Source organism: Argiope bruennichi, chromosome 10, assembly GCF_947563725.1.
Source record: "Argiope bruennichi chromosome 10, qqArgBrue1.1, whole genome shotgun sequence".
Classification (NCBI taxonomy): domain Eukaryota; kingdom Metazoa; phylum Arthropoda; class Arachnida; order Araneae; family Araneidae; genus Argiope; species Argiope bruennichi.
In genome coordinates, this window is record NC_079160.1 from 64,254,907 (window position 1) to 64,282,476 (window position 27,570).

Genomic DNA, 27,570 nt, shown 5'->3' on the forward strand with positions numbered 1-27,570 from the left:
TTTTTAAAAGTTAGCTTTCAAAAGAAAGATATCAAAAGCGCAAGACACATTTCTGACTTTTTATTATATATCTATCGACAGAAACCTTAGATTAATAAAGAATGAAAAAAATAATAAAATTAATATCTTCTGAAAAATAATGCTTGTCTTAGTATTTGCCGCTAAATTAAGTTCTATGGGATATAATTCGGAGACAAAAGATTGAAGAACGTGCCTTTATTCAATATCTCTTACATAAAAGAAGTATTTCATCCAAATAAATAAAAACTTTCATATTTTAGAGCATTTTTAACAATTTATTCATTTTTGAAAGTATAAATATTTCGGGGGAAAATTCTTCCTATATATTTTAAGATTAATGAAACGTTTTAGTTTATAAAATAAAGACAAACTCTACTTTAGCTAAAATAAAAGAAAATGAAATTTAGTACCGGCTTTTCCTATAATGTGAAAGAATAACATTGCCTAAATACACAAGCGAAGCTGGCAGTATGTGTGAGAATTAAAATCTAATATGCAAAGCTGAAGTTTAGAGTGGAATTACTTTTTAAGAGTCTATTAAATTTTATTTGGTCTGTTAAAAGGAAAAAAAAGAGTTTCTGCACTATAAATTTAAATTTTCCTAATTACTATGATGCATATTATAGCGTGGACGTATATTAAGGTGTAGAAACGCACTTTTTGAATTATTGCTAACTTATTTGATTTTTTAATGAAGAAATCAAGAAGTCATTCGTTTTCATACAAAGTTAAAAGTGTCGCTTCTCAAATATTTGAAACGTGTTTAGTTTCCTAGTTCAAAGATAAAATGAAAAGAAAAGAATTTTGATAAATAAGCTGATTAGACAGAAAATTAATTATCCTGCTAAACTGATGAGTTAGAATTGCTTTATAAGGAATAGATTTTAAGCAGTGTCATTTTAAACATTCATCTTTGACTATTTGTTCAAGTAATTAAATTCCTATCTATGTTTGTTTTAAAGACATTTGTCAATAAATTATTGGAAACTTTCCGAGAAATGCAAACTAAAAAGCGTCTGAAATGTGTAAGGAAATAAAATAATTTGTTTAAAATTATTATGTTGAGACATATGAGATTAATTATAAGCAAGCAATCCATCGCTTCAAGAAGGAATGAAAATTCTAAAAGAGGACATTTTAAAAAAACACTGAAATAGCTTAGTAAATTTTCTGTATCTAGTGAATCTTCTCATTTATTTTTGAAGATAGAAACTGAATTAATTAATTTTATTGTATCCTGGGACAGTACATAATTAATTTGAAATTACCAAATATACCGCTTTTGAGATCTTATAATATTTTGCTTCTAAATATTTTTTCCGTAAAAGGAATATAAATGAGAGATTTTATAAGTGTCAAAAAATTTAATGTTGAAATTTTGATTAATTTCACCATTATTTGAGGAAACAATTCAACTTTATAATCCATCCTGATTTGAAACATGCATCTCCATCTCACTTGAATATAATAATTTTGAGCGGCAACAAACAAGACCGGTAAAGTTTTGATCGATAACTTTGTTTCAAAGTTGTAGATTTTAGTTAAATTCTAGAAGATTTCCATTAAAGTGTTATATGCCTGTTTGATGGTTTATATAAAAACGATCACAATAAATGAAAGAAAAAAAAACTATTACATACATATTTTGAAATATTACTCGTTTTACATGAAATGATGAAAAATATTTTTAATTCAATTACAATCTAGTGCATGACATACACATTTTATGTGATTAAACTGCCATATTAGAATGAATTACAATATTTTTATAATAATATGTATTTTTTATTCCAGATGTTTATGTATATTGTCAATATAATATAGTAATAAATTAAAGCACAATTGTAGCTTTATCACAATTTAAAATCTCTCTATTCTGACAAGATTTCTTCCAATTGATAAAAAATAAATAATTTGCATGAATTCAATGTCTATAAGTGAAATTCCATGTTGTCCTATAAGTAATAGTTTCAGACATTATAGCTATAGATGAGAGATATTTAGTATTTATCCGAAATTAAAAATAAACGCTAAATCTCAAATCAAGGAATATTCGATACAAATTTCGTATTTTATAAAAGTGGGATAAAAGAAAAAATTAGCCAGTGAAATAAATCATAATTTTAATTTGAAAACAAAAACCTCTCAATAGTTAAAAAATATATCTTTTTTTATTTCAAAATTTCATTTAACTTGTATTCAAAGTATTTGACGCATTCTTTTAAATATATTCGCTTTTAGGATAAAATTAGAATTTCTATAGTTTGCATTTTTGAATACACTATTTGTCTGTTTGGTGATATAATTGTAAATTGATGAAATAAGCCTCATTCTAAAATGAATAAATTTAACAAAAACTAGAAGAACCATTTCAATGTAATCCTGAATAATTTGTAGTTTACGATCTTAGCGTAAATATGCGAGTAAGATGGTAAATACAAAAGAAAAGAAAATAATAATGTTTCAAATAATTATATATATATATATATATATATATATATATATATATATATATATATATATATATATATGTAATGATAAGTTCTTACCTAGTAATTTCTTTATAAAAAATATCACAATGTTCTGAACAGAATATAGTTTTATTTTTATTAGAATTCCTTAATTTAAGAAAGGAGATAGTCAAAACCGTCTAAAATCTTACTGCACAGAAATTCTGTGTAAAGAAGCAAATAAGGGCACGTAGAAAAGATTTACATGCTTTAGAAAATAAAATTTTTCATATCAATATTTGTGGATAACATAAAATATATATTAATATTTCTTCACCCTGAGAGCAATTAAAGTTATTGATAATGTATAAATTTTTATTACTTGAATTGTCAAATCGAGTTCCGAGTTCTATTATAATTTCAATTAGGAATACAGTTACTTCCGATGATTTAATTTTCGATCATTTAGAGTTTTTTATGGAATTACTTAGAATAATAATAGAATTACTCATATAATTACGAAAGGTTAACATTATCAAGGTAGCAAAAAGAGTATTGACCTATTATCTAGAATTTTAAAGAATTTCGATTATTTTGTATATTTCCGTCGTAAAATAATAGTTTTTGTCTTTGTTAAAAAGTACTTGTAAATGTAAATCAGATTGGTATTTCATTTTCGAATAAGAAAATGTAAAAACAACATGCATAAAATTATTAAAGACGCTTGTCTTCACATAGTAAAGTTTATAATTTTATGGAACAGTTTATAATTTTACTGAATTAAAGTTTATGTAGCCTGTTGAAAAAAAATGTCACCCATAATTTCAAGTTGTACTTGCGTAGAATATGAAGTGACAAATGACGTTATATCGTGACTGAAGTGTATAAAATAACAGGAAATGGGCGACTTTGGTGGAAGCTGAACAGACGGCTGAAAGTCGCTGGTATAATTTTTTTTTTTCGAATGCCTTGACTTTGACATTGAAGCTGACGGACAAAATACACACGGAAAATGATAAAGTTATGTATGGTCATGTAATTACCATATTCAATTGTATATACTTTTGTTATTTATTTGCAAGAAAAAATACACTCAATATTTTCCTTTATTAAAGGACACATTAAAAAGGGAAAAGGTACATTTTTGGTAATTACGTGTGGTGGTAAGAAAATAAAGTCAGAGGAAATAAGCATAAAAACAGTATAATTATAAATAGTCCCTTATGGGATTAACATAACATTCTCGATGACCTTACAAGAAGATATAACCTCACTATTTTCCTTTATCCTTAAACGTGGAGAGATTTTTCAAAATAATGAAAGGCTGTAGAGTGAAAATGTCATGGTTGCTTATAAAAATAATATCCTTTATAAATGCACTAAATATTATATCATAAATATACACAAGTTGAAATTAAATAACCTCTACTTTAACCTTAAAAAAGATTTATGATCTTTTTCTTCACACATATAATTCCATAAATGGAATGAGTTTTAGAATTATTGGAAGTTTGGAGGATAAAAAAAAACAATATTTCTATCATCAGTTTTCTATCTAAATATATCAACACTATACTATACTTATATCACTAAAGATATAGATCTTTTTCAAAAAAAGCAGCCAACACATCTTTGTGATGTAAAGGCGGATGTTAAGATCTTTTCTAAAGACGATCAGGCGAAGACAAGGAATTTGCTTTCGTGATCGCCTTGACACGGACTGTGATCACCGGTGCGTGACATACTCACTATCTCGGGATATAAAACAGGGCGCGTGGATCGTCTTTGAAGATCATCAATATGACACTCCTACCATCACTGTCTCTGCTACTGGCAATTGTAGTTGCGGTGTGTGCCACCTACTATCCTTCGTACTGGCCGCAAGCAGGTGGACGATGGTCAACGCAAGGGAGATCTGGGGAAGAGTTATATCCTGGGACATTTTTGGGGGAAGGGACTGCAGTGTGGCAAAGGGGCTATGCTGAGTTATCTTGCAGCCTGAATCTTTTCGAAGGATACGTTGTTTCGGTAAGATTGTATATTTCTAAGATTGTATATTTTCTTTTGTGAAAATTAATTTCTGGTTGTACATTCTTATTCTAAAATTTGGAAACTCAGGTGAAAAAGGTCTATGAATTTAATACGTAAATTGTTATAGGAAATAAAATTTTATTTCATTATTTATATATTTTTCCAAAATTCTTATTGATTTCTAATAGAGGTAATATTCAAGTATCAAAAAATGTTTACGTTATAATATTAAAGGTTATATTTCTATACTTATTACTTTAAATGTATAATTCTAATACTAATTTATATGAGTTTAAAAAATGACATTTGTGTTATAATATTTGTTTTTAAATTTTTTTTTCATTTTGAGATTTTTTATATTCCAAGTCGAAAGTCATCATTTGAATAATATAAAGACCAACTTCAAAAAAAAAAAAAAAAAAAAAAACTGAAATTATTTAAAAGTCGCTGAATTTTAAATAATGATTTTTTTTCTGAAGGTATCAGTTGATGTCAAATAAAAAAACCCCTTCTTATATATATATGTATGTATGGTAAAGTTATAGAAAATTAAAATATTGTTACTGTGATTAAACAAAAATATTTACATTACGGCTGCAAATATATAGAAATTAAATATTTGTACTCTTATGTATGCAATAGGAATTATAATGCAGAATTCTGCAATTATAATTCCAGTTCATAAAAATCAATCCAGTTCATAAAATATGATGATTTTTACAATTTTTCTTAAAATATATTTATATCTAAACCTTAAAAAAAACTTAAAAAAATAATATTTAATGGAAAAATTTTATTTTCTTAGTTTGAAAAAAATTATTTGCTGTATCAAAATATATTTTATTCCTTATTAGTAACCTAAACAATGCCTTCAATATGAAAGGTCTTAAAATCCAAATATTTTATTCAAGATTTAATATTATTAAAATAAGATAAAAAATATTATTTCTGATAGATTTCAACACAGTCTTTTTATTAATATTTAGAACGATACTGGAGAAAACTGTCCCTTTGCAAATAATTTAATGAAACGTATTGTGCAAATAATCAATAAATATCACAAATTATTTCATTCTAATTCGTAACATCGGAATTACTTTGGAAGAGAGAGACACAATTTTTTTTTATTATTTAAAATTAAAATGTGTTTCATCAAAAGAGATATCGAAAATTAATGTGAATGAAATATTTTACAAATAGGCCTACAATACCTTAAAAGGCATAAAAAAATCTTGGCATGGATTTTGAAAATTGTTTAATGATGATGTTAATATTTCAATAAATAGTTACAGAAATATTTAATGTTGTTAATATTTCAGTAACTATTTAGATATATTTTATTTTTGTTCTCTAAAAATTTTCAGAGCTTTTAAAATATATTTAGCCAGTTAAAAAGTGCAATATTTTATATAAAAAATATGGAAACCAAAAAAACATATTTCTATGACTTAACTGTCAATCTTTTAATAAATATTTGATTTAAAATCTTTTTTAACATGCAAATAATGAATAGAGCAAAATAAAGTTCTTTAATCTTTACAACATTTGATATATTTGTATTTATTATTATATTGTTTTTGTTATTTCGAATGTTATGGCTTATTCAATTTAACGTTAGTGAAATAATGCAAATTTACTGTGGATTAACATATCTTATAGTCACTAACAGATTCATTGCAAAAGATTTATCTTTATATATAAATATTTGAAACTGGATGAAACTGAATATACAAATATTTGATATTCTATTAATTTATTCATCTTAATGAATTGTCGAAATTTTATTTTGTTAATAACAACGAGTGAAATGCAAAAGTGAAAATTGTTAATTAGATAATTAAAAATACTTTTATCATACTTTATTTTATTTGCATAAATGAATTTGTGCTGTTGAGATGCTCTATTAAAATATCGAGTAGCCTATTAAAAATACAGCAGTGCATCTCGTATTTAAAATACTGTCATCACAATGATCATAGAATTAAACAAAACTCTCTTCCTGAGAGATATATAGTGAGAAAAAATGCATTACTTTTAAGACTATATGTATTTCACAAATCCTTAATAATTTCTCACATTAAAACAGAGGTTTCTAAAGCATCATGTAAAAATTAAAAGCTGTATTTTTTCGTATTAAACGTCCAAATGCTACAAAAATTGAATTTCAAAGACAACAATGAGTGAATTTACAAATTAAGTACATGCTTAGAAGATGAATCATACAATATAATTTCGCCAGAATGGTCAAGATTTATTTCATTTTAGAAACGTTAGACCCTTTAAAGGATACATAGGTTTTAAAATGCTCCTCACCAATAATGTTTTTTTTCTTATATTTCTATGGTATTCAGATGAATTAAGAAAATTATGTTTCATTATAAAAATATTTTTCTGTCTATATATTGTGATGTAATATATATATATATATATATATATATATATATATATATATATATATATATATATATATATATATATATATATATATATATATATATATGTATATATATATATATATATATATATATATATATAATGAGCAAAATTTAAAATAATTTAGTCATCTATACTATAAGTCTATGGTTGATCTTAATTTATTGACATATCAAATGTAATGAGATATTTATGAATATAAGGAAATATTTTGCCATGAGATATTTATGAAAAGTAAGTGGGATTCGTGCCTATGCTATCAAACTTAAATGAATCCGTGATTTCTACATAATTATAGAATATAGTTAGATTGGTTTCTTATATAAATGAATTAAAAGTACATAATTATAAATGTGATCATGAATTTAATTCATATTTATTTCAAAATTCTGAGTAATTATAGAAAAATTCTTAATCCTTGGGAATAAAGATTAAACGACACAAAATATTACTTGAAGCATAGAAGATAAATTTTGAATAATAGCAAGTAAATTTCGAAGCAAAACTTGCAATGTATTTATAAAAAAATTATGGCATTCTTGCAAAGAAATACGAATTTAAACCAAAGTAATAATTCCTTAATTAAGTTTTTATTCCTATTTCCTAAAAAGAACTTTTGAAAATAATTACATTCCCAATTGTTGTATTACAATCACATGATAAAACATTCTTTATGTGCATTTGAATAAGAGAAACTAAATGGATTGATGATTTTCTAAATTAATACCAGAAGATCATGTCGTGCATACGCCAGTTCATGGTTGAGTTACTAAGTACACTGAAAGGGAGTTGCGTGTGGAAAAAAAATTATCTTTAGATGTTATTTAATGACGAGGCTCGAATGGCGGAATCTTATATTTCCTTACAAATGAAAGTCATTATTTTATGAGAAATAAGTCGTTTAGATTTAAAAATGGTATTTCATAATATTTGTTTTTTTCACTCAATAGCTTTCATTTAATAAGAAAAATGTTTTTATATGCAGAGCACATTTTAGAATTCAGTGGTGATTTACGATTATCTTAATTAGTAACAAAAATTTTTATCATCATCGATGTATTTCACACAATATATTCTTCAAAAAATAGATTAATGTTTCAGGTGTGTTTAATATTGCTTATATATCTATTTGAATTTTATTTTAAAAGAATCTAAATAGCTGTTGGCGTAAAATGGTAGTTCTTCATTTCAGTTGCTCTTATTTAAAATCAGTCAACTTTGGCAACTAGCTAGTTCGTCGAGAATATAGGTTACTTTTAATTTCTTTATATAGGTTATTCTTCTAGACTAACTTGTCTATGATTATGTCGAATCGCCAGACACTAAAGCAGTGTTATTTTAGCTATTTTATATATGTTCTATTTATTATGTATATGAACTTTTCTAATGGAAAATAGTCCAATTGTCATCATAGAGCTATTAAAAGTGTAAATATTTATTCAGTTATCTACTTATACAGGTAGTATTGAAATTTCATATCTTTATTCGTCTTATAAGCCACACAAATAACAAAAGAATCCCATTTTTCAACTTCCAATACTGGAAGAATATCACGAGATTAAATATTTATTAAAATGTTGAAAATAATTTAAATTTCAGTACAACAATGCAATCGATTGTTGGAAATTATGCAAAATCAATAATTTTTAAAAATTACAAGACATCAGGAAAATTTTTTTCAACTTTAAAGAGCTGTTCTTAAAAATATAACTCTTCAATTTTTAAAATAGCGTAAAATTCATTTTTGTGCTGTAATATTTTAGGAAATTGTCACAGAAGGTGTAACAGTGAGCTTTATTTTTAATTAATTAAATTTTAATAAAAAATTCGTAAACGTACTACGAGGTGAATGTTTCCATCCTTCAAATTAAGTACGTACCAAATTTTGAAGCTGTAGATCAAACGGTCTGCCCTGTAGAATGCAAATACACGCACATACACACATCCAGCTTTATTATTAGTAGAGACAGAGATAAGAGTAATGTTTGTGTTTCTTTTTGTAATAATGTGCTTATCATAATTCATTCGAATTTGAGGAGAAGCTTAGTTTGCAACAGAATTTTTGATAATCTTCGGTATAATTTAAAGATTATATATTTAGCAAAAAATATTTCTATTTGGCCAGATTTGCAGAAATACTCATTGCTGCCATACAAAGAAATGATCTTCTTTACTACTATTAAAAAGGAATATGTGTGTATGTGTGTGCTTATGTTGACGCTCTACAGACCAAACATTTTCACCCTCAGCTACCTCAAATTTTAATTAATAAAAAAATTGAGGGAATCTTAAATGTTTCTCCGTCCGAAAATATTATAACACAAAAATGATTTTATGTCCTCTCAAAATTTAAATAACTCTCTTTTCAGTGATACCAATTTTTTTGTTGTGAAAAATTTGTTTTTGAATTTTGCATTTTTTAAAAATATATTTTTGCTCAATTTCCAACAATAGATTACATTGTTATTCCAAAACTGAAATGATTTTCATTATTTTATCAAATATTGAATTTCATCTAAAGATGAAGCATTCTGTTAATCATTTGTGTAGTTTATAGAACGTATAAAAATATTGAAGTGACAATATAGCTACAATATAGTTACAAGTTAGGATATGGCTGAACAGCATATTTACGTTTTAATTGAGCTGTTATGATTAGGAGTAATTACCATTAGAAAGAATTCATGTGCTCAATGAACGAAGAATCTGTGGGATACTTAAAATAACACAGCTTTGATTCTGAAAATATGATGGAATCATGGGCAGGAAATCATATCTAAAATATTTAATTTAAATTAAGTATAACCAAAATTTATGGAGAATTGCTTGGTCACCCTAGGAGATTAGTAAATACTAAAGTAATCGTTAATCATTCAGTAAAGAAATTTCATATAGCATATGCATGGTTATTTCTTACTTTATTGATAGATAGGCACCCCCTCCCACCCCGAAAAAAATATACGCGGGATGAAATCAGGCAAATTGAAGCTTTATTCAACATGTCAAGAAGAATCCGAAATAAGTATAACAAACTCGACAGAATTATGACCATATGTGCAAACACTAAATGGATTTTTGATATTAATGTATTATTATGGATATATTAAGCAAATGTTAATACTTTTGGTTCTATACTGACTATTTATGCTACAGCATTCTTTCTAAATCAGGAATTTTGGATTTTTATTTCTTTACATTAAATAATCTTTTATACCTTAAATCATTTAAAACATTTTCTAATTCCTTCAATTTATTAAATCTCATATATAAACATAGTTTTTAAAAAAATGAATTAAAAATAAAATTTTATTTATACAAAAAAGATTTCAACTTACAAAAATGTTTCAATAATAGTTTACTGAGTTGATTAAACATTTTTATTGAAATTACTGCCAAGAAAAAATACAATGAATAATTTTTTTTAAATTTTATTTTCAGTTGATATTAAAAAATTATACATAGTCAATTTTTAAAATGTCATAATATTTAAGAAGAAATTAATAAATAAAAATAAGTATAATTTTATATTCACTGATAACTTACCAATTTAAAAAAGTACACTGTTTTAACTTGAAAAAGGATTATTTCACAGTTTTTTGAGTGTCTGTCAGTGCGTGTGTGCCTTTATTTAATTTCTATTTCTTTCTAAAAGTTCAAAATACATTATGAATCTATTTCATGATGCTGCTTAAAAGGCAACTATATATACTAGACAATATATGTAGAATAGGGAATTCTAACTTTTGCTCTATTGCATTTATAAGAACTCAGGACATTAATAAAATATATTTTCTGTTGCCTTAAAGGACAACAAATTCATTGAAAATGTGACATTCCAATATTTTGACACACAATATTACCCATACCCATTATATTGTGCCACAAGTAATTTAAAGAATGCTCCATGCAACGAAAACAATGTGCTTTCCCAACATAAAAGTAATCACGGAAATTGCCTTTTCATTCGCCAATTTCAGAAATAGGAACTATTTTGTATCTCCCCATCATTAACTTCAATAATAAGATTTTTACTTTTATTTGTTTTTCTGATTGCACAGCAGGAATGTATCTCATTGAACGCTTGATAAAGAATGAACGCGAATGCCCTTTTTAGCGAAACTGATAGAACGAATGAAATAGCGTGAATCGGTTCTTTCGTGTAGACATTAAGCATATTTATGCAAACGTTGATTTTTAGTGCTTTCATCCTATTGTGCTCGAGGTGTTACGAGAACGCTTTATTAGTAACTTTCTTTGTTGCAGAACGCCACTTTACTCATTGCGACTTACACCGACTGACCGGTCGTACATTCAACTATGCAATAAATTCCTGATGACTGATTTTTCAGAAGCATGGTTTTGTTGAAAATCTTATATTTGTATGTGGAATGTAAATAAAGAATAAATGAAAAAAAAATCGGGAGTTATCGTCTCTTTCAAAATATTTTAAGTAAAAATATATTAAATTAAATAGGCTTAATGTGATTATTCTACAAAAATTTTGGAAAATCAAAAATCATCAATAATTGAGATCAAATGAATCACCATTGCATCTTTAGAGTTTTATGACACATTGTTTTAACAAAGGCTATTCTTTTTTTTTTTCTTGAATTATCGTAAATAAGTTATTGTCTCTTTCAAAATATTTCATGTAAAAATATATTAAATTAAATAGGCTTAATGGGATTAGATTACAAAGAACTTTAGAAAATCAAAAATCATGAATAATTGAGATCAAATGAATCATCATTGCATCTTTGGAGTTTTATGACACATTGTTTTAACAAAGACTATTCTTTTTTTTTCTCTTCTTGAATTATCATAAATAAGTTATCGTCTCTTTTAAAATATTTTAAGTAAAAATATATTAAATTAAATAGGCTTAATGTGATTAGGCTACAAAGAATTTTAGAAAATCAAAAATCATCAATAATTGAGATGAAAGGAATCATCATTGCATCTTTAGAGTTTTATGGCACATTGTTTTAACAAAGGCTATTCTTTTTTTTTCTTGAATTATCGTAAATAAGTTATTGTCTATTTAAAAATATTTCAAGTAAAAATATATTAAATTAAATAGGCTTAATGGGATTAGACTGCAAAGAATTTTGGAAAATCAAAAATCATCAATAATTGAGATTAAATGAATCATCATTGCATCTTTGGAATTTTATGACATATTGTTTTAAAAAGAAAGAAAATTCTTTTTTCTTTCTTAAATTATCATAAAAAGTTATCGTCTCTTTCAAAATATTTTAAGTAAAAATATATTAAATTAAATAGGCGTAAGGTGATTAGGCTACAAAGAATTTTGGAAAATCAAAAATGATCAATAAATGAGATCAAATGAATCATCATTGCATCTTTGAAGTTTTATGATACATTGTTTTAACAAAGGGTATTCTTTTTTCTTTCTTCTTTCTTGAATTATCATAAATAAGTTTGATCATACTAAGCATCATGTTATTATTCAGAGTTTTATGACACATTGGCTTAACAAACACTTTTCCTTTATAACTTTCTTGAATAATCACAAATAAATACGATTAAATGAAAGACCATCGTTTCTATGGATTTTTTGACAAGTTTTTTATTAGTTTACTAAAAATTTCTCCTTTTTTTTTCGTTCCATTTCTCGTCATCTTTTGTTGTAAATTAGGAGCCTCGGTGGCCTAATAGTAATGTCTATGATTATAGGATGGAGAATTTAAGTTCGAAACCCGATTTCATCTTGCACACTGGCATGGAATTTACTAAATGTGATGTTGAGGGTCACACCTTTTCTAGCCTGGGTTCCTGGTATAGAATGGAGGCTCAGACGCTGGCTTTCATCTGACCACGATTCACAAGTACTCTGCCAGACACAAATTAGCCTACTATTCCCAAATACTCTGTCAGACTCTAATTGACCTACGATTCACAAGGATTCTTTCAAACTCAAATTGACCAATGATTCCAAACTACTCTGTCAGATTCAAATTATCTGATGCAGTTTCAAACCACAGACATTTTAATTATTTCAATAAGTCATCATAAAAATAAATACCTTGTATGAAGTAAAGCTAGTATATTATTCTTGAAGTTTTATCACTTGAGTGTGTTAATTAACATTTTGGTAATACTAATCGTTATTTTTTGATAACTTTTTATAAATAATATTGAAACGGGTAAGAATATTTTCCTGTGATTTGCATATAAGGCCAAGATCCATATGAAATGGCAATTCATTGTTTATAAAATTTTAATCAAAGTTAGCAAATCATTTTTCTGATCAAAGCATCTCATTTGCTGAGATTTTGGACTAAATTATAGCGTAATCCCTCCAAAAACTGATTAGCTTGATTAATATTTGGATAATTTGCATTAATCCAAAAAAGTGTCATTTTTTAAAACTCGGTGTAATGTAGATATAAAATTTAATTTTCGTCTGCCGAACAAACTTGTTTATATAAAATTTAATTAAGACGATTTAATCCAAGTGAGATTTAGTGAATATATTGATGTTCTTTTATATTAAAATGATTAAAATTAAATAAATAAATAGTTTCTTTAGTTGTAAGAATTTTTTTTAAATATTAAATCACTTTCGAATATTTTCTGTATAGTAATTGTTAGTTGAGTTATAAATAAAAAAATAAAACCACTTTGTAATGCCTTGTTACACATTTTAAAATTAAAAAAATGATCAATATTACTTTGAATAATTATTTCAAAATAGAATGAATAGAAGAAAAAAAATATTTAAAAACTTTCTGAACAGATATATATTTTATCCGTTTCTTAAATCCTGTTTTTATAACTTTTCAGAACGTTGTTTGGTCCAAAATGAGAGGAGACGTAGAAGAGCCATTATATCCTTGCCCACAATGCTACTATCAGGATCCAAGAATCAGAGCCTACGATCACATGGGTAAATCCATCCTGATGGTACGAGACCCTGGACCTTACGATCGTGGAGTATACAGATGCACTGCTACAGGGCAATATCCTGATGGTCGTCTGACAACACTTTACCAAATCATTCATTTAATGTGAAATAACTGATGTTAAATGATTCGCTTCAAGTGACTGAAGATCCCAAAGAGCAGTTTCTGAACTAATTGAACTTATGTCGTTGTGAAGTGGGAATTTCTCGATAAGTTTCGAGCCAAAAGTGTTATTGAAAAATTCACTATGAGAAAAGTACTTTCTCCTTCAGATTTTTAAAAAGCTATTTAGTTTCATTAATCATTGAATTAAACAGAAATTTAATTTAAAATTCAAATGTCATGTCTTCGGAAAATAATCTTTTACGAAATAATAAGAATTAATGCGAATAAGAATTAAATACATATATATAACGTGCACTTATTTAGTATTCTAAGTAATTATATTTTAACAAATACTTAGAATTGATTAAGAGTTTGATTATATATATTTGATTAATTAATAATGCTTTATGAAGCATTGGTGTTACACAGTTTGTTTGAATTATATTGTTAAAGAAATAAAAAAAATGAATTAATTAATTTTTAAGAATCTGGTCAGACAATTAGACAATGACAGATCATTAGTTTCATTTTAGATTATTTGTTTATTTTCATAGTTATACCCATTAATGAGTTGCACTTTAATGTCATAGCTTTAAATGCACTTATTGAGACAGTCAGTTAGTCAGTTACACGGGCAGAAGTGAAAATTTTGAAGCTCAAACTTTTACTCCTAATTGATTGTCATATTAATGTTTCATAATTTTAATTCTTTAATGATTAGTACATTAATTGCTGTATATATATAGATGTTCATCGAAGAATCTTTCGTCCCTTAAAAATAAAGTATGACTTATAAAGTAAGACTCCTCAGACAATTAAAATGAATAAGATTTAATGATAAAACAAATGAATTAAAACAATGTAAGCGTAGACAGTCTAGTTTCCCTTTCCAATATTCCACTTTAAAGATATTTATCTTTCTTAGCATCTAAAATAATAGATAATATTTTAATAAAGACTTGAAAATATCATACAATAATAGTGACATCTGTATAATGATCTGAGAAATATTATTGAGAAAAAGTATTTTAAAGCTAATTTTTTAAAGATGATCTGCTATATTCCAAATTGCAATAAGTTTGCAATTCACATTCGTCTAAGATATCGAGTTAGAGAAGTGCTGTTTTCTGTTTGCTATAAAGCAAACTGAACTGAAAAATTAATCAGCATAATTTGTAACAGAGAATTTTACTTAATATGTTTCTGCTTACTCATCAGACAGAGCTTAACTTAACTTCAGAAAAGAAAGTTAGATTTCAATCTAACTTAATTCAAAGAAAAATGACGAATTTAAAATTTTTTATTATGTTTCTTGTTCAAAAAGATATTTTTTAGTTGAAGTATGATCTCGATTAAATTTTCTCTGGGGATACTCTGCTCACCAATTAATGATTAAATTTTGAAACATTTCAGACTTTTCGAACTATATACAAAAATTATATATACATTAATTGCAATAAAAAAAAGATATATTTCAGTCAAGTTTCGATATTGTCGCAATTTAAAGGTATTTAGTTTTTGATGATTGCTATATTCTATATATATTTGTATAAGAAAAAAAAATCTATATTGATATCTATTACTATAAAAGATTTATATGAAATAAATATCTACATTATTATTAATAAAGAAAAATATTTTTTTATATTGATTAGAATATTAAAGTTGTAAGATTTTCCTGAATTGTGAAAATGATTGTTGTGAAATGTATTCTGAATAATTTACTATTTCGGGGAATATATTAAACATTGATTGTTTCGAAAATAACTGGATAAGAATTGTACAAAGGAAAAACAATGTTTTTTATTGTATTTGCAAAGATTTATTTTATAAATAAATACTCAAAAGATTACTAAGACTATTTTTCTTTCATGTTTTAACAAACAGAACAATTACTCCGACTTGTTTTGAATTTTTAAACAAAATTAAACTCTTTTTTTGTTTGTTAAGAAACAATTACTTTCTAGAAAGAATGCGAAATAATTCGATTTTAATTCGATTAACATATATTCTAGATGACAATGCATCATTTCATCCTTTGGGAACTTAACTATCATTTAATCGATGAACTGAAAAATTGGAGGAGGTGGGGGGAATTTTTGTGAAGTCTGATTAACGAAGCCGGACGGTGGGGAAAGGTATTTCATGTTTCGCAGTCAAATTTTACTGAGAAACCTCTGTGTAAGTGGGCTACATTTTTATAATCCATCTAGGAACGTTGAAGCCATCGGTGATATATTGTATATCCTCACATAGGTGTGGTGTAAAAGTTTCGAGTGGTGCGCTTCATTCTTGACAATCGACCACAATTTGAATTTGTGAGATCCCGTCCGAAGTAGAACTCGTGCTGCTGTAAAAAGATAAAGATTTGATAAATATAAACAATCCATTCAACTGGATTACTTAAATTTTGGTACTATGCAAGTGGCACTACTTATGAATTTGGGGAGAAATTGATTCTATGAGTCAATAAATGTAATAAAGAAGTATAACTAAAATAGTATAAATATAAAATAATTTTAAAAAAGTATTTTTTAATACCTTATTAACAATTTGTCTTTTATATAGGTTTTAAAAAATTTATTGATAGTTAATCGAAACCTCAGCATTGTGCAAGCTTAAAATATTTCACCATTTTGTAATAATACAAACTTTAAAAATAAAAGAATGCTTAAAATGAAGACAAGGCAGACATTTTCTTGCTACTAAAATTCTCTTAAAGACTGAAAAAAATTTTTGGCAAACACTGGGATTATAATTATTTGCTTCATCTTAAAAGATATGTAGAGATTCAAGGAAAGTTTGTTTATGAATGAATATCTATAATTTACTGAAGAGAAAATTGTGTTATTCTACATTTATGATATTTTTTCAAATATTTTTTTTACCCATTACTCTGATATAAATACTAAGCACAAATGCAAAACTTAGACGTACTATAATGTTGGTACTATCCAAAAGATTTATTTCGAACTTTATACATAGATTTTGAATAAATTTTGAAGCAAACCCAACCATGATGAACACCATTGGAGCCATCAAAGCGGTTTGTAATTGTGGGGGCAAAATGACTTCGCTAATGTTACCCCAAAACTTAAATTTTAATTTAAGCATTTGCTAACAATAAAGAAAGTTGTTAAAAATGATATGAACCATTTGTAAAGACAAAGAATCATATCTGAATTGCTAGTAAATTTCTCTAATCCTACCAGATGTTTTCATTTGTGAAAAAATATATCATGGTGTAATGGAACACTAAAAAATCAACAACAAAGTTTTCAAAATGAATTTAAAACATAGATTCCAGAAAAAGTGGAATGCACTTAACTTTTCCTTATTACAAAATTGATACAATCAAAATGTTATAAAAATCACTTTCATGTTATATTAATGCTTAACTAATTTATATATGATAATATAAGCTTAATCTAAGAAAAAAATTCGAGATAATTACAGAGTATTTGAATTATGTCAAGAAATATGGGAATCAAACAACGAGTGTACCTGGCAAGGAATTTTGAAAGAAAAATGAAGCGGAATGTTTCAAGATCGATACTTTTTTTAATATAATTTCGAAAGAAAGGTTTATTTTAAAATTTTTGAAAATATATGTTGATTATTTTTTAAGTATCATTTACTTTCTTTGCTACGCTTTGCTTCATATATAGTTCTGTACAGCCACTGTACACAATTAAATATGAGGGACGATAGCAAACAGGGATAATGCAATAAGCTTTAAATAATAATTAAAAAAACTTTTTCTGAATCTAGAGCCACAGTTTTTTCCTTTAAATGTATGTTTTCATGGTTTATCAGCTAACGCGTGGTACTGCAACGCGAAGTAGACCAGTGTGATATTTTGTTAAGCAATTTTCATCAATGTAGTACAAAAAAAAGCATTGACAATTTCATATCAAAATGTCTTCACTGTCTTATTTTTAAAAAATAAAATAAATAAATGGACATTGGTTTTCAGTTGTAAAACAATTATTCAACTTTCAGCAGTTATTCTACTTTTAGAGATTCTAATTGTGTATGCAGTTTTATATGTTTATAGAAATTTATATGTTTATATGAACTTACGTTTATCTTTTTTTTTTAATTTAAAAGCAATAAGACTTAATTTAAAGGAAATAATAAATTAATGAGTTGCAGGTAGGTGCTCATTAAAAATAATTTTCAAAACACTTAAAAATAAAAGTAACTTTACACAAAAGGATATGTAAAGTATTACGCGTTTTTTAAGAATATTATTTTGTACGTGGAACTTACTAGGAACGGTTCATAATGAACAAGTAATAAGTTAATGAAATATAGTAGGAACTCTATTTTCACACATTACTCAAAATAGGATTCTAAAATAAATTCCTTTTCTCTTATTATTCTTTTCATAATATCTTTCAGAGCAGCGAGGCATTAGTTCCATTTTTATAAGTAAGCTTCAGGTACTAGATCCATTTATATAAATCCTCTCAAAAACAAATTGAGAATCAAGAAGAATTGAGTTGAATCATATAAAAAGTAAAGGAACGGATTACAAAAAAAATAAAGTTTTACTATAAACTTCTCCAAACACGTTAACGTACGGTAATTTTTTTGTTGGTCATAGAAGTTAGCGGAATCGGCAGCTATAGCCGAAAAACAATGTGTATATATCAGAGCGCACATCAGTCCCGCAGTGCACTTCTCTATTTTTTAATTATTTTTCTTCAAAGAATAATTGATACTTACTTATCGATACTCAGTTGTATACGATAAAAATCAATATATCCGTACATGTTTTTAATTTAACAGAAAATATGGATTCTCTTAACCTCTTATATCTTAGATTACAACCTATTGAACCTGTTTGGAAAAGCCTATCAATATAGCACAAGAAATTGTCCGATGTATCTACGATATTGTTCGATATTCTAAACACCGTACAATATCGTGAAGATATCATGTCAATATTACTGATCATTTGAGCTAATAGAATAATACTGGTTACTGAAGTATTTGCTTCGTTGCTAAGGACTCACTGAAAAACAAGCTATAGATATATTTCTCTTAGAATAAATAGCCCTCTATTAGAAAATTTGCAGATCTTTACTAAGTTGAATAGCGTTTCAAGGACTAGAGTCCCACTTTCTTATATACAGACTTTAAGTGGGACATTAATGATTGCAATAACTGAAAATGTTTGATTTTCCTGGATGTGGCCAGCAACAAGCTAGCTAAAAAGTTATCCATTGCACAAAGAAAAAGGAATCCCCGTTAAAATAAACTCTTATTTTTGATATATTTCGTTCAAAATCAAATACATATCTGTTTTGTTTTGAGAACCATATTTCATGTCTCAACTGTAAAATGTGTCACGCATTTGAACACTTTTATTTAATATACTTTATAAGATGGCACTATTTTTTTACCCCATTTCTCTTATTTTATTTGAGCTTTTAAATTTGATCATATATTATTCTTATATTTTGAAAGATTATCAAGCAAAATAATGTTTGTGAAGTAAAATAATCCATGTGAGTGCGCTACCAGATGTTAAATTTGTGAAATAATTTATTTCAAAAATCACTGAAAATTATAATAATAAATTGCAAGTAAAAAGCTAAAAATGTGCAAAATTATTAGTATTAAAAAATCCTAGTTTTTAAAAACTGTTTCTATTAATTTTTTTAAGCAATCAAATTCATGCACACGGTAGAAAAAGACGAAAATTCTTCTCCCCACCCCCGTCTCCTTTTCCATTTTTTTAAACTTATTTATTCCCTTTTACCGACTTAAAGGTTATCATTAACTACAATCAAACTAACTACAATCAGGATCATCAAAAGCTCTGTAAACGAGAGAGAATATCTGTAAGAATATCCATTACTTCGGTTACCCTGAAAAAAATATTTAAATGAAATTCGAATTTCAATTACTAAGCTTTATAGCATGGTAATGCTTTATGCTTATTTCATCTATTTCTATTTTATATTTAAAATTTACTTTTAATTGCATATCAATAATAACATACATTAAAAAATGATTTAATATCTCCTCTACGGCCTTGAGTATAAACCCAGTCACTTAAAAAATGAAAAGTGGAAATATAAAATACATTGAAATGTTTTTTTTAATATTAACTTTAGTGAAAAAAAATTTGCTAGAAAAAAATCGGTATATCAGAAATTTTTAATTGACATGAAAATTATTTTTATCTCTTAAATAATGAAACCGATTATATGTCTTAACGTATCCCACTGGGGGAGACTTTAGATAAGAAGATGTAAAGAACCAGCTTGTCACTATACATGGTCAGCGTAATTATTATCTTCGTAAGTTATTGAAGAAAAACGTTAAAATTTTTGATTAATTTTTAATTACAATTTATCAAATATTTTAGAAAAATCCTTTTTAGTGATTACTTAATACCCAAGAAATAATTCATTTTCGCAATTTTCTTATAATATGCTAGTCTGTAAAATAAAAAGAATTAAACATGACCTAAAAGATGTAATTTAAACGATGCGTTGATGGAAATTTGAATTTTTTAAAATATCAAGGAACACTTCCATTTAATGATCATCGTATTATGTCACCTTGAAAATCTTGCTTTGGAATATAATGGTTTATGTTATATATATATATATATATATATATATATATATATATATATATATATATATATATATATATATATATATATATATATATATATATATTCTATAGGATAAATATAAGTGAACAAGTTACCTTGAAGATTTTTTTTGTAAATTACCGGGTTTTTTTAATAATTGGATATTCTCGTTATTTTGAAACCAATGGGGAATTGAATGTTGAATGAAATTTTTTAACAACTTGTTTTTTTCTTTCAATGGTCTATTACAGAAATAAATAATGATTTCTTAATATGTAGGCAAAGAATTAAAATTAAAATAATTTAAAACTTATTAAAACATTTTCATTTTTATTTCCTTTATTCAAAGAAAAAGAAAGTTTGTCGTGTTTGCCTGAATTTCATCATTTAATAACATGTCTTAAAATAGTTGAATTTCAAGCAACACTTACAAATAAATTGCATCGTGCTGCCATCTATGTAAACCTTAAGATATAATTCGCAGTCATTTCAAATACGGCTTGAGTTTACATAATCCTGCACGATTCATTCTTCTTTCCAAATAAAACTAAGCGACAAAAAAAAAAAAAAAAAAAAAAAAAAAACATTTATTTTTTACTGCCATAAAATTAAGAATTTTTTAATTCAATTATCATCCACTTTTGAAAATTTAATTTATAAAGCACTGCATGAATGTTACGAATTCTTAAACATATTTTTTTTTCTCTCAATCATTATAAGACATAGGCATACATATGTGATATTCAAATAATTAAAATACCCATTTGGTTGATACTCGTTTGGTAAATATTTAAATAGTATTTTGTCATCCAGAGTACAGCAGGATACAAAATTTCAAAAAATTGTCATATCTAGAAATTTGCCAAAATCGATTGCAAAATATTATACTAACATACATCAAACATTAGTTAATAGAAAATAAAGAATTTTTAACAGATAAAATTAATATGAAAGTGTTTTTCTTTCGAGTCTATTAAATATTTTTATATAGAGAGATTTCTTCAAAATTGTATAACTATATATATAATGATAATTATTGCAATTACTCACTGTTTCATAAAAAGTTTTTTTTTTCTGAGATTGCAGACAAGCATCTCTTTGTATTTCCTATTGGGATGTTGGTATCAATCTGGTAAATCTTCACTGATAAAGATTTTACCTGATGTCTTTTGCTTTTACCTCTTCTAAATATTATTTCATGAATAACATAGTCATTTTACTAGTTATTATCATCGACCTAGTACAAGTATGATTATATGACAATTTTTGGATATCCATCTACTCTTTCAGATATTTTCTATAAAGGATATTGGTACTGATCCTTTTTCAGAGAATATTTTCTAAGAAAAATATGAGGTTGATTTCTATCATATCTTTAATTCTGCAATTCATGAGTTTCGAGGTAATTTTCAAGCTCCATTGTGAACTTTTCAATATCTAATTCAATCGTCTAAATTTTTAATTCTGTAACTGCTGTAAACATTCATTATTAAGTTTCAGGTGCTTTCTCTATTATTCAGCATGCAGATGGGATTCAACAATTTTTGACTGATATGTAATTTCAAAGCCTTTACATTTTTTTTAATATTCCTAATTGACATGTGAACTAATAAATAATATTCAAAATTTAAATTATATAGAAGAAAATATTTAATACACAATAATTTTTAATTTTCAAGCAAGAATTTTCTGTAATGAAGAAAATTTATTAAAGAGAAAATAATTGATATGCTACAAGTAAATGCAAGTGAAAAAGTAATTAAAAGCTGTTTCGAGTCACAAAGTAATACAATATAAAGTTCTTTTTTGTGTAAGAAATGTGATTTTTATTTTAATAAATTTATACTTTTTTCTTTCCCTACGCCGAGGCAGGCACTAATAAGTTATACACGGACAATTATATATAAGTTATACATAATTGTCATTGGGCATTGGGAAAGAGTTCAATATTAAGGATGCATCATGCAAAATTCATTCACATTATTCAGTAAAACATTAATTACTCATTTTTTTACTTTTACAGTCTGCGTTACCCGGTTTTATATGTATCAAAAATGCAAAACATGAATTTTAAAGCCGCACAATTTTCAACCCACATTTCATTACAAAAAGGCGTTTTTATAATCCTCAAATCTAATTAATGCCTAATTAATTAATAAATTGATGTTCTGAATAGACAATATTTAACTTATTGATAATCTTTAATTTTTTTTGAAATTTCGAAAAAAAAATATATTGTATCAATTCTTTCAAAGAAATTACTGAAAAATAAAGATAAGGTGAAATAGAAAATCAGTTTGATGTGGGCTTTTCTGAAGTATTTTATAACACTTATGCTAATCAGGTGTTTTATGAAATTTTCAAAAGAGATACTATTAAAAAAAGAGATCTGGTGATAACCAGATATGCGGTTACTCTTATGCTAATCATTAAGATATTCCGCCGAGTATTGTAGAAGTTCTGATATTTTCCGACATGCATTCAAATTTGTTGCACTTGAAATAACACGTAAAGTTTAATGAAGGACACTTGGTAATAGGACGACAATCTTTCATGCAATTTCGGGAACCACGCTTTCTTCCATCAAGAACAGCAAAAACTTGTTTGCTTGAAATCGTGTATTTATCCTAAACGATAGATTCATAATTTTGTATGGAAATGTTCTAGACTATTTGCTTATATTACGTGCGGCATTCTCAGTTTCAAGATAAAACTGAAACACATGTAGTCCTAATTTCTTTATTTAAAATGAGATAATACGAATGTATGAAAGAGAGAAAGATACATTGTGCACTTGCCAGGATGCAATATAATGTGAATGCCAATTGGTATACATTTTATCATGTGAGAATATGATGTTTTGAAGCTCGCAATCGTGTAGCCAATGAATATTGAAGCTCGAAATCGCGTAGGCAATGAATAAAGCATAAATGGCAATTTTCTTCATCTTTTTTTAATAGTATATATTTTTTACCTGCTTTTACCGGTACTGCATTTCTATTATGTATGCTTCATTTAAAGCAGATGCGTTTTTTAAAAGTTGACCTGCCTTTACCAGTATTGCTTTATTATTAGGTATGCTTCTTGGCAGCAGATGCGTTATTAAAAGGTTGACGTAAAACTATGTACCATAGCTGTTATTTCATCTCAAAATCGGACAAGCAGCTAGAAAAATGAAAAATGAAAGTTTAAAAAAAGTTATATATATATATATATATATATATATATATATATATATATATATATATAAAGAGAGAGAGAGAGAGAGAGAGATAAATCTCGTGATTGTTTCAAACCGATTTAACTTATTAACGAGACTTAAATTAATTAAGACAAATAATGATTTAAAAAATTATAATGTTCTCACATTATAACTTGAAATTTGCGATTGTAGATTTTATTTTAATTTTTTAATGCTGTGTTTATAATATTACAGGCAGTCTCAAAATAGATTTCCTGTTGCTCCAAAACCAGATTTAGATAAAACTAAACTAATCTATATTCTTCAGCAAATAAAGATTACAAATAAAATATGAAATAAAACTATTTCATAATTTTGTGAAACTGAAATAGAATAATTTAAACATTGTTTAAAATCATTTAATTTGGTCTTTTCAAGTGGAATTTAAAACACTTCATAAATTTTTAGTAAGGAAATTTTGAAATGTAGATGTACAAATTGAAAGATGATTTGAAAGTTTTGTCTAAAATATATCAAGATGATAATTTTTTGTGCTTTATTCGAAAGAAAGAAAGAAGAAGAAATTTTTTTAGAAATTTAATCTCATTTAATTAGCAGCAATTAAATGCATACAACTTTCAATGAGCAAGAGTTTAATTTCAGTAACTAAAGCAATGAAAATTATTAATATAAAATTTATTAAACTTTTTTCGAGAGTATATGTAAAATCCTCCAAAGCATTCAGAGAAATAAATCATTATGTAATAAATTATTTACATTTTATATCACTTTAAAGAATTGATGTAATTATTTTTAATAAATTAAATTGCAAATTAATAAGTAAAATCAAACAAAATGAAACTTCTGGAAAACATAAACTTACGTAACACTGTTAATAAAAAATGATTGCATACCTTGTTTTATAGTTTTTGGATCAATTCTATGCCCTATAAAGAGTTTCAAAAAATGTGTAGCCATATATGCCTTTCTATTTACAGATAGTGTGCCTGCAAATTATCATTATCATATTAAAATGAGCGGAAATCACTTCCATATTGTTGTGTCAAAATCCCATTGCATAAGTAGAATATACAGTGAGTATGTACAAGTACCCATATACAAATATACAAGTATATATACATCATCTAAAAATTGCTCAGCTATGGATACAATGTTATTTAAGACTTTTTAAACAAACGTATAATTTTAAAATAGTAATTAAAAGCACAGTTTTTTGTCTCTCATAATTGTAAAAATGGAAGAAAAAATGCATTCCCTTAATAACCTTCTGAAGTTGGAGAAATGTTTCATTAAAACTGTTTCTCAAAATAAATATGGACACTGGAAATAGAAATGAACTCTGACATATACGATAATTTTATTTTGTGTTTATATAAAAATCCCATTTTAACGTCAGAATCCAGACTTAACATTGTTGCGTTTCAGCATTTTTTATAACATCTTATCTCGTGAAGTTAATAACTGTTTACACAGATCTTGTTTTTAAAATCATTAAGTTTTTTTCTTTTTTTTTCTGAACGTCTGTTTTGTCGACGGTTTTTAGAAGAAAACAAATTCCTAGTGACAGGTATTAAATTTCCCAACAGATTAGTTTTGTCACTTAAAATAAATCTACATCGTTTTATTTCAAGCATTTAAATCCCTTGTTTACTGTTTTCACTAAAATTAATTCTTTTTACTTTACAGTTTCCGTTTGCATTGCAATACACGTGTTGGTACATCGCAGAACCGTTTATTAATTTTTTTAAATTTTACACTTGACGAAATCGTTTGTAAAAAAAAATTGCAATGAGTTTTTGACTTAGAATTCTCAATTGAGAATTCTATTGAAAAGATGGAAGTTGTCGTTTTATTTTCATTTTCATTAAAAAAAGAATTTGCGATATTATTGATGGACATTTTTTTTCTGAAATAACTATAAAATGTGAAAGTTTATTCTTTTAAATATTTTGAAATAAAAAGACATATTCTGCAATGTTTGGATTATACAGATAATGAACAATTGGATATTAAAAAAAAATGTTTGCTGGTACGATTCTTGCCATTGTAATGAAGATACTGTTTCTATTGGTAAAATCATATTATTATCATGGATTGTGTTTTTGGATGAATCCGTTTGTACAAAAACATACTACCAGTTTTTGATTTAGAATTCTCACTTTGGAAATTCGATTGAAAGGATGGAAACTGTAGCTTTATTTTCATTTTCGTAGAAAAAGAGCTTTTACTGTTACTTGAAGCAAATTTCTTTTTTAGAGGAAGATTATTCTCTTTAGTGCCTTGAAACACGAAGACATATTCTGCAGTATTTGGAACATTCAGATCCCTATTAATTGGAAGTTAAAAGTAAATCGTTTGTTGTTACAACTCACTTCATTATAATTAAGATACTATTCATTTTGGTTAGACCATATTAAAATTGTGGATTGCGTTTCTCAATGGCATGCATTTGTCCCTTGTTAATAAACACCTTTCCCAATAAATATTTTCATTAGAATATATTTAAAGGAATTTCTTCTCTCTTCATAACATTAATCTGTGAGAATAATAGAAATGCAACTTCTGTAGACGCTCTTATGAAAAGTGTTGAAAAAGTTTTGATACTGCTGTAACTTGCAATGCATTTTAAATAGCTGCATTCTTTAAAATGACATTGCACGAATTTCCACTTAATGCAAAATGACTTCATATAATTTTCATAAATAATGTAATTTAAAATAACTGTATGATTTTATGCGAATTTTAATTTCATTTGGAAACCTTTAAGAATAATTGTAATCAAATAGTCTTGTATATAGTGTGTGTGTGTGTGTGTGTGTGTGTGTGTGTGTGTGTGTGTGTGTGTGTGTGTGTGTGTGTGTGTGCGTGCGTGTGTGTGCGTGCGTGTGTGTGTGTGTGTGTGTGTGTGTATTCATATATATATGATTGCTAAATTATGATCTTGAACTAAAGTAAACAAGCGCTAGTAAATGAAACTGAAAAAAGCAAAATAGGGTTTCTCGTCTCCCTTTAGAATGCCTTAAACAGGACGCACGTTTCAAAATACGGTCTAGTCTAATAGTAACTGTTATCATTTACACTTCCTAACTTTAAAAATATTTCAGTCAAAACTTTTTATAAATTATGTAATAAAGATAATTGTTATTGAACTGATATCTTTAACACGTTAATAAATCCCATTAAAGGACGGATGGTTTCAGCAAATGGAGGATTACAAGATCAAACTCGATTCCACCAAATCTCTGTCCTTATAGTGGCCCGGTACATTGTGTTGTTAGTGTCATGTAGAAAACTGATATGGGAGCTTCAGCTCAGGTTTCAAACTTCATTTAATCTTATTTCAAAATTACAAAGTCCGTCCGAAAATATCTCCTTCATTTTTTCTAAATAGGGTGTTGATGTAACTAAATTAATTCCATAATATGATCATAAATCCCTAATATGATAGTAAAATTAGCATATTCAAATGAATGCTAATAAAACGTCATGTTATCAGAAAGATACCCATGCGTTTTATTACTAAGTGGCTTTTACCTTGTTGTAAGATGATATTTTTTAAAAAGTAGTACTAAAATATTCTTTTATACTTGATTGAAAATAATTAATCGATTTGATATATTCTTTTTAATAAAAAAAGAAATATACTGTCTAGTTTACTTCTTTGGGTATTTTTTCCACTCAAGTAAAAAGTCATTTTTAAAAATTTTACATCTTACATGTAATAAAGTCTAAGATGAAATTATATTTTCAAGGTTTTTCATAAACTCCTATAACAGATTGAAAATT

The 27,570-nt window shown here is 26.2% G+C and overlaps 1 protein-coding gene across 1 annotated transcript; it reads left to right on the forward strand.

Moving 5' to 3' along the window:
- Window positions 1–4,271: 4,271 nt before the first annotated feature.
- On the forward strand, window positions 4,272–14,373 carry LOC129987564 (uncharacterized). Its single transcript, XM_056095531.1, has 2 exons — window positions 4,272–4,499; window positions 13,743–14,373. Exons 1-2 carry the CDS (start codon window positions 4,272–4,274, stop codon window positions 13,968–13,970), a joined length of 456 nt encoding a protein of 151 aa, XP_055951506.1. The 3' UTR covers window positions 13,971–14,373.
- Window positions 14,374–27,570: the final 13,197 nt, after the last annotated feature.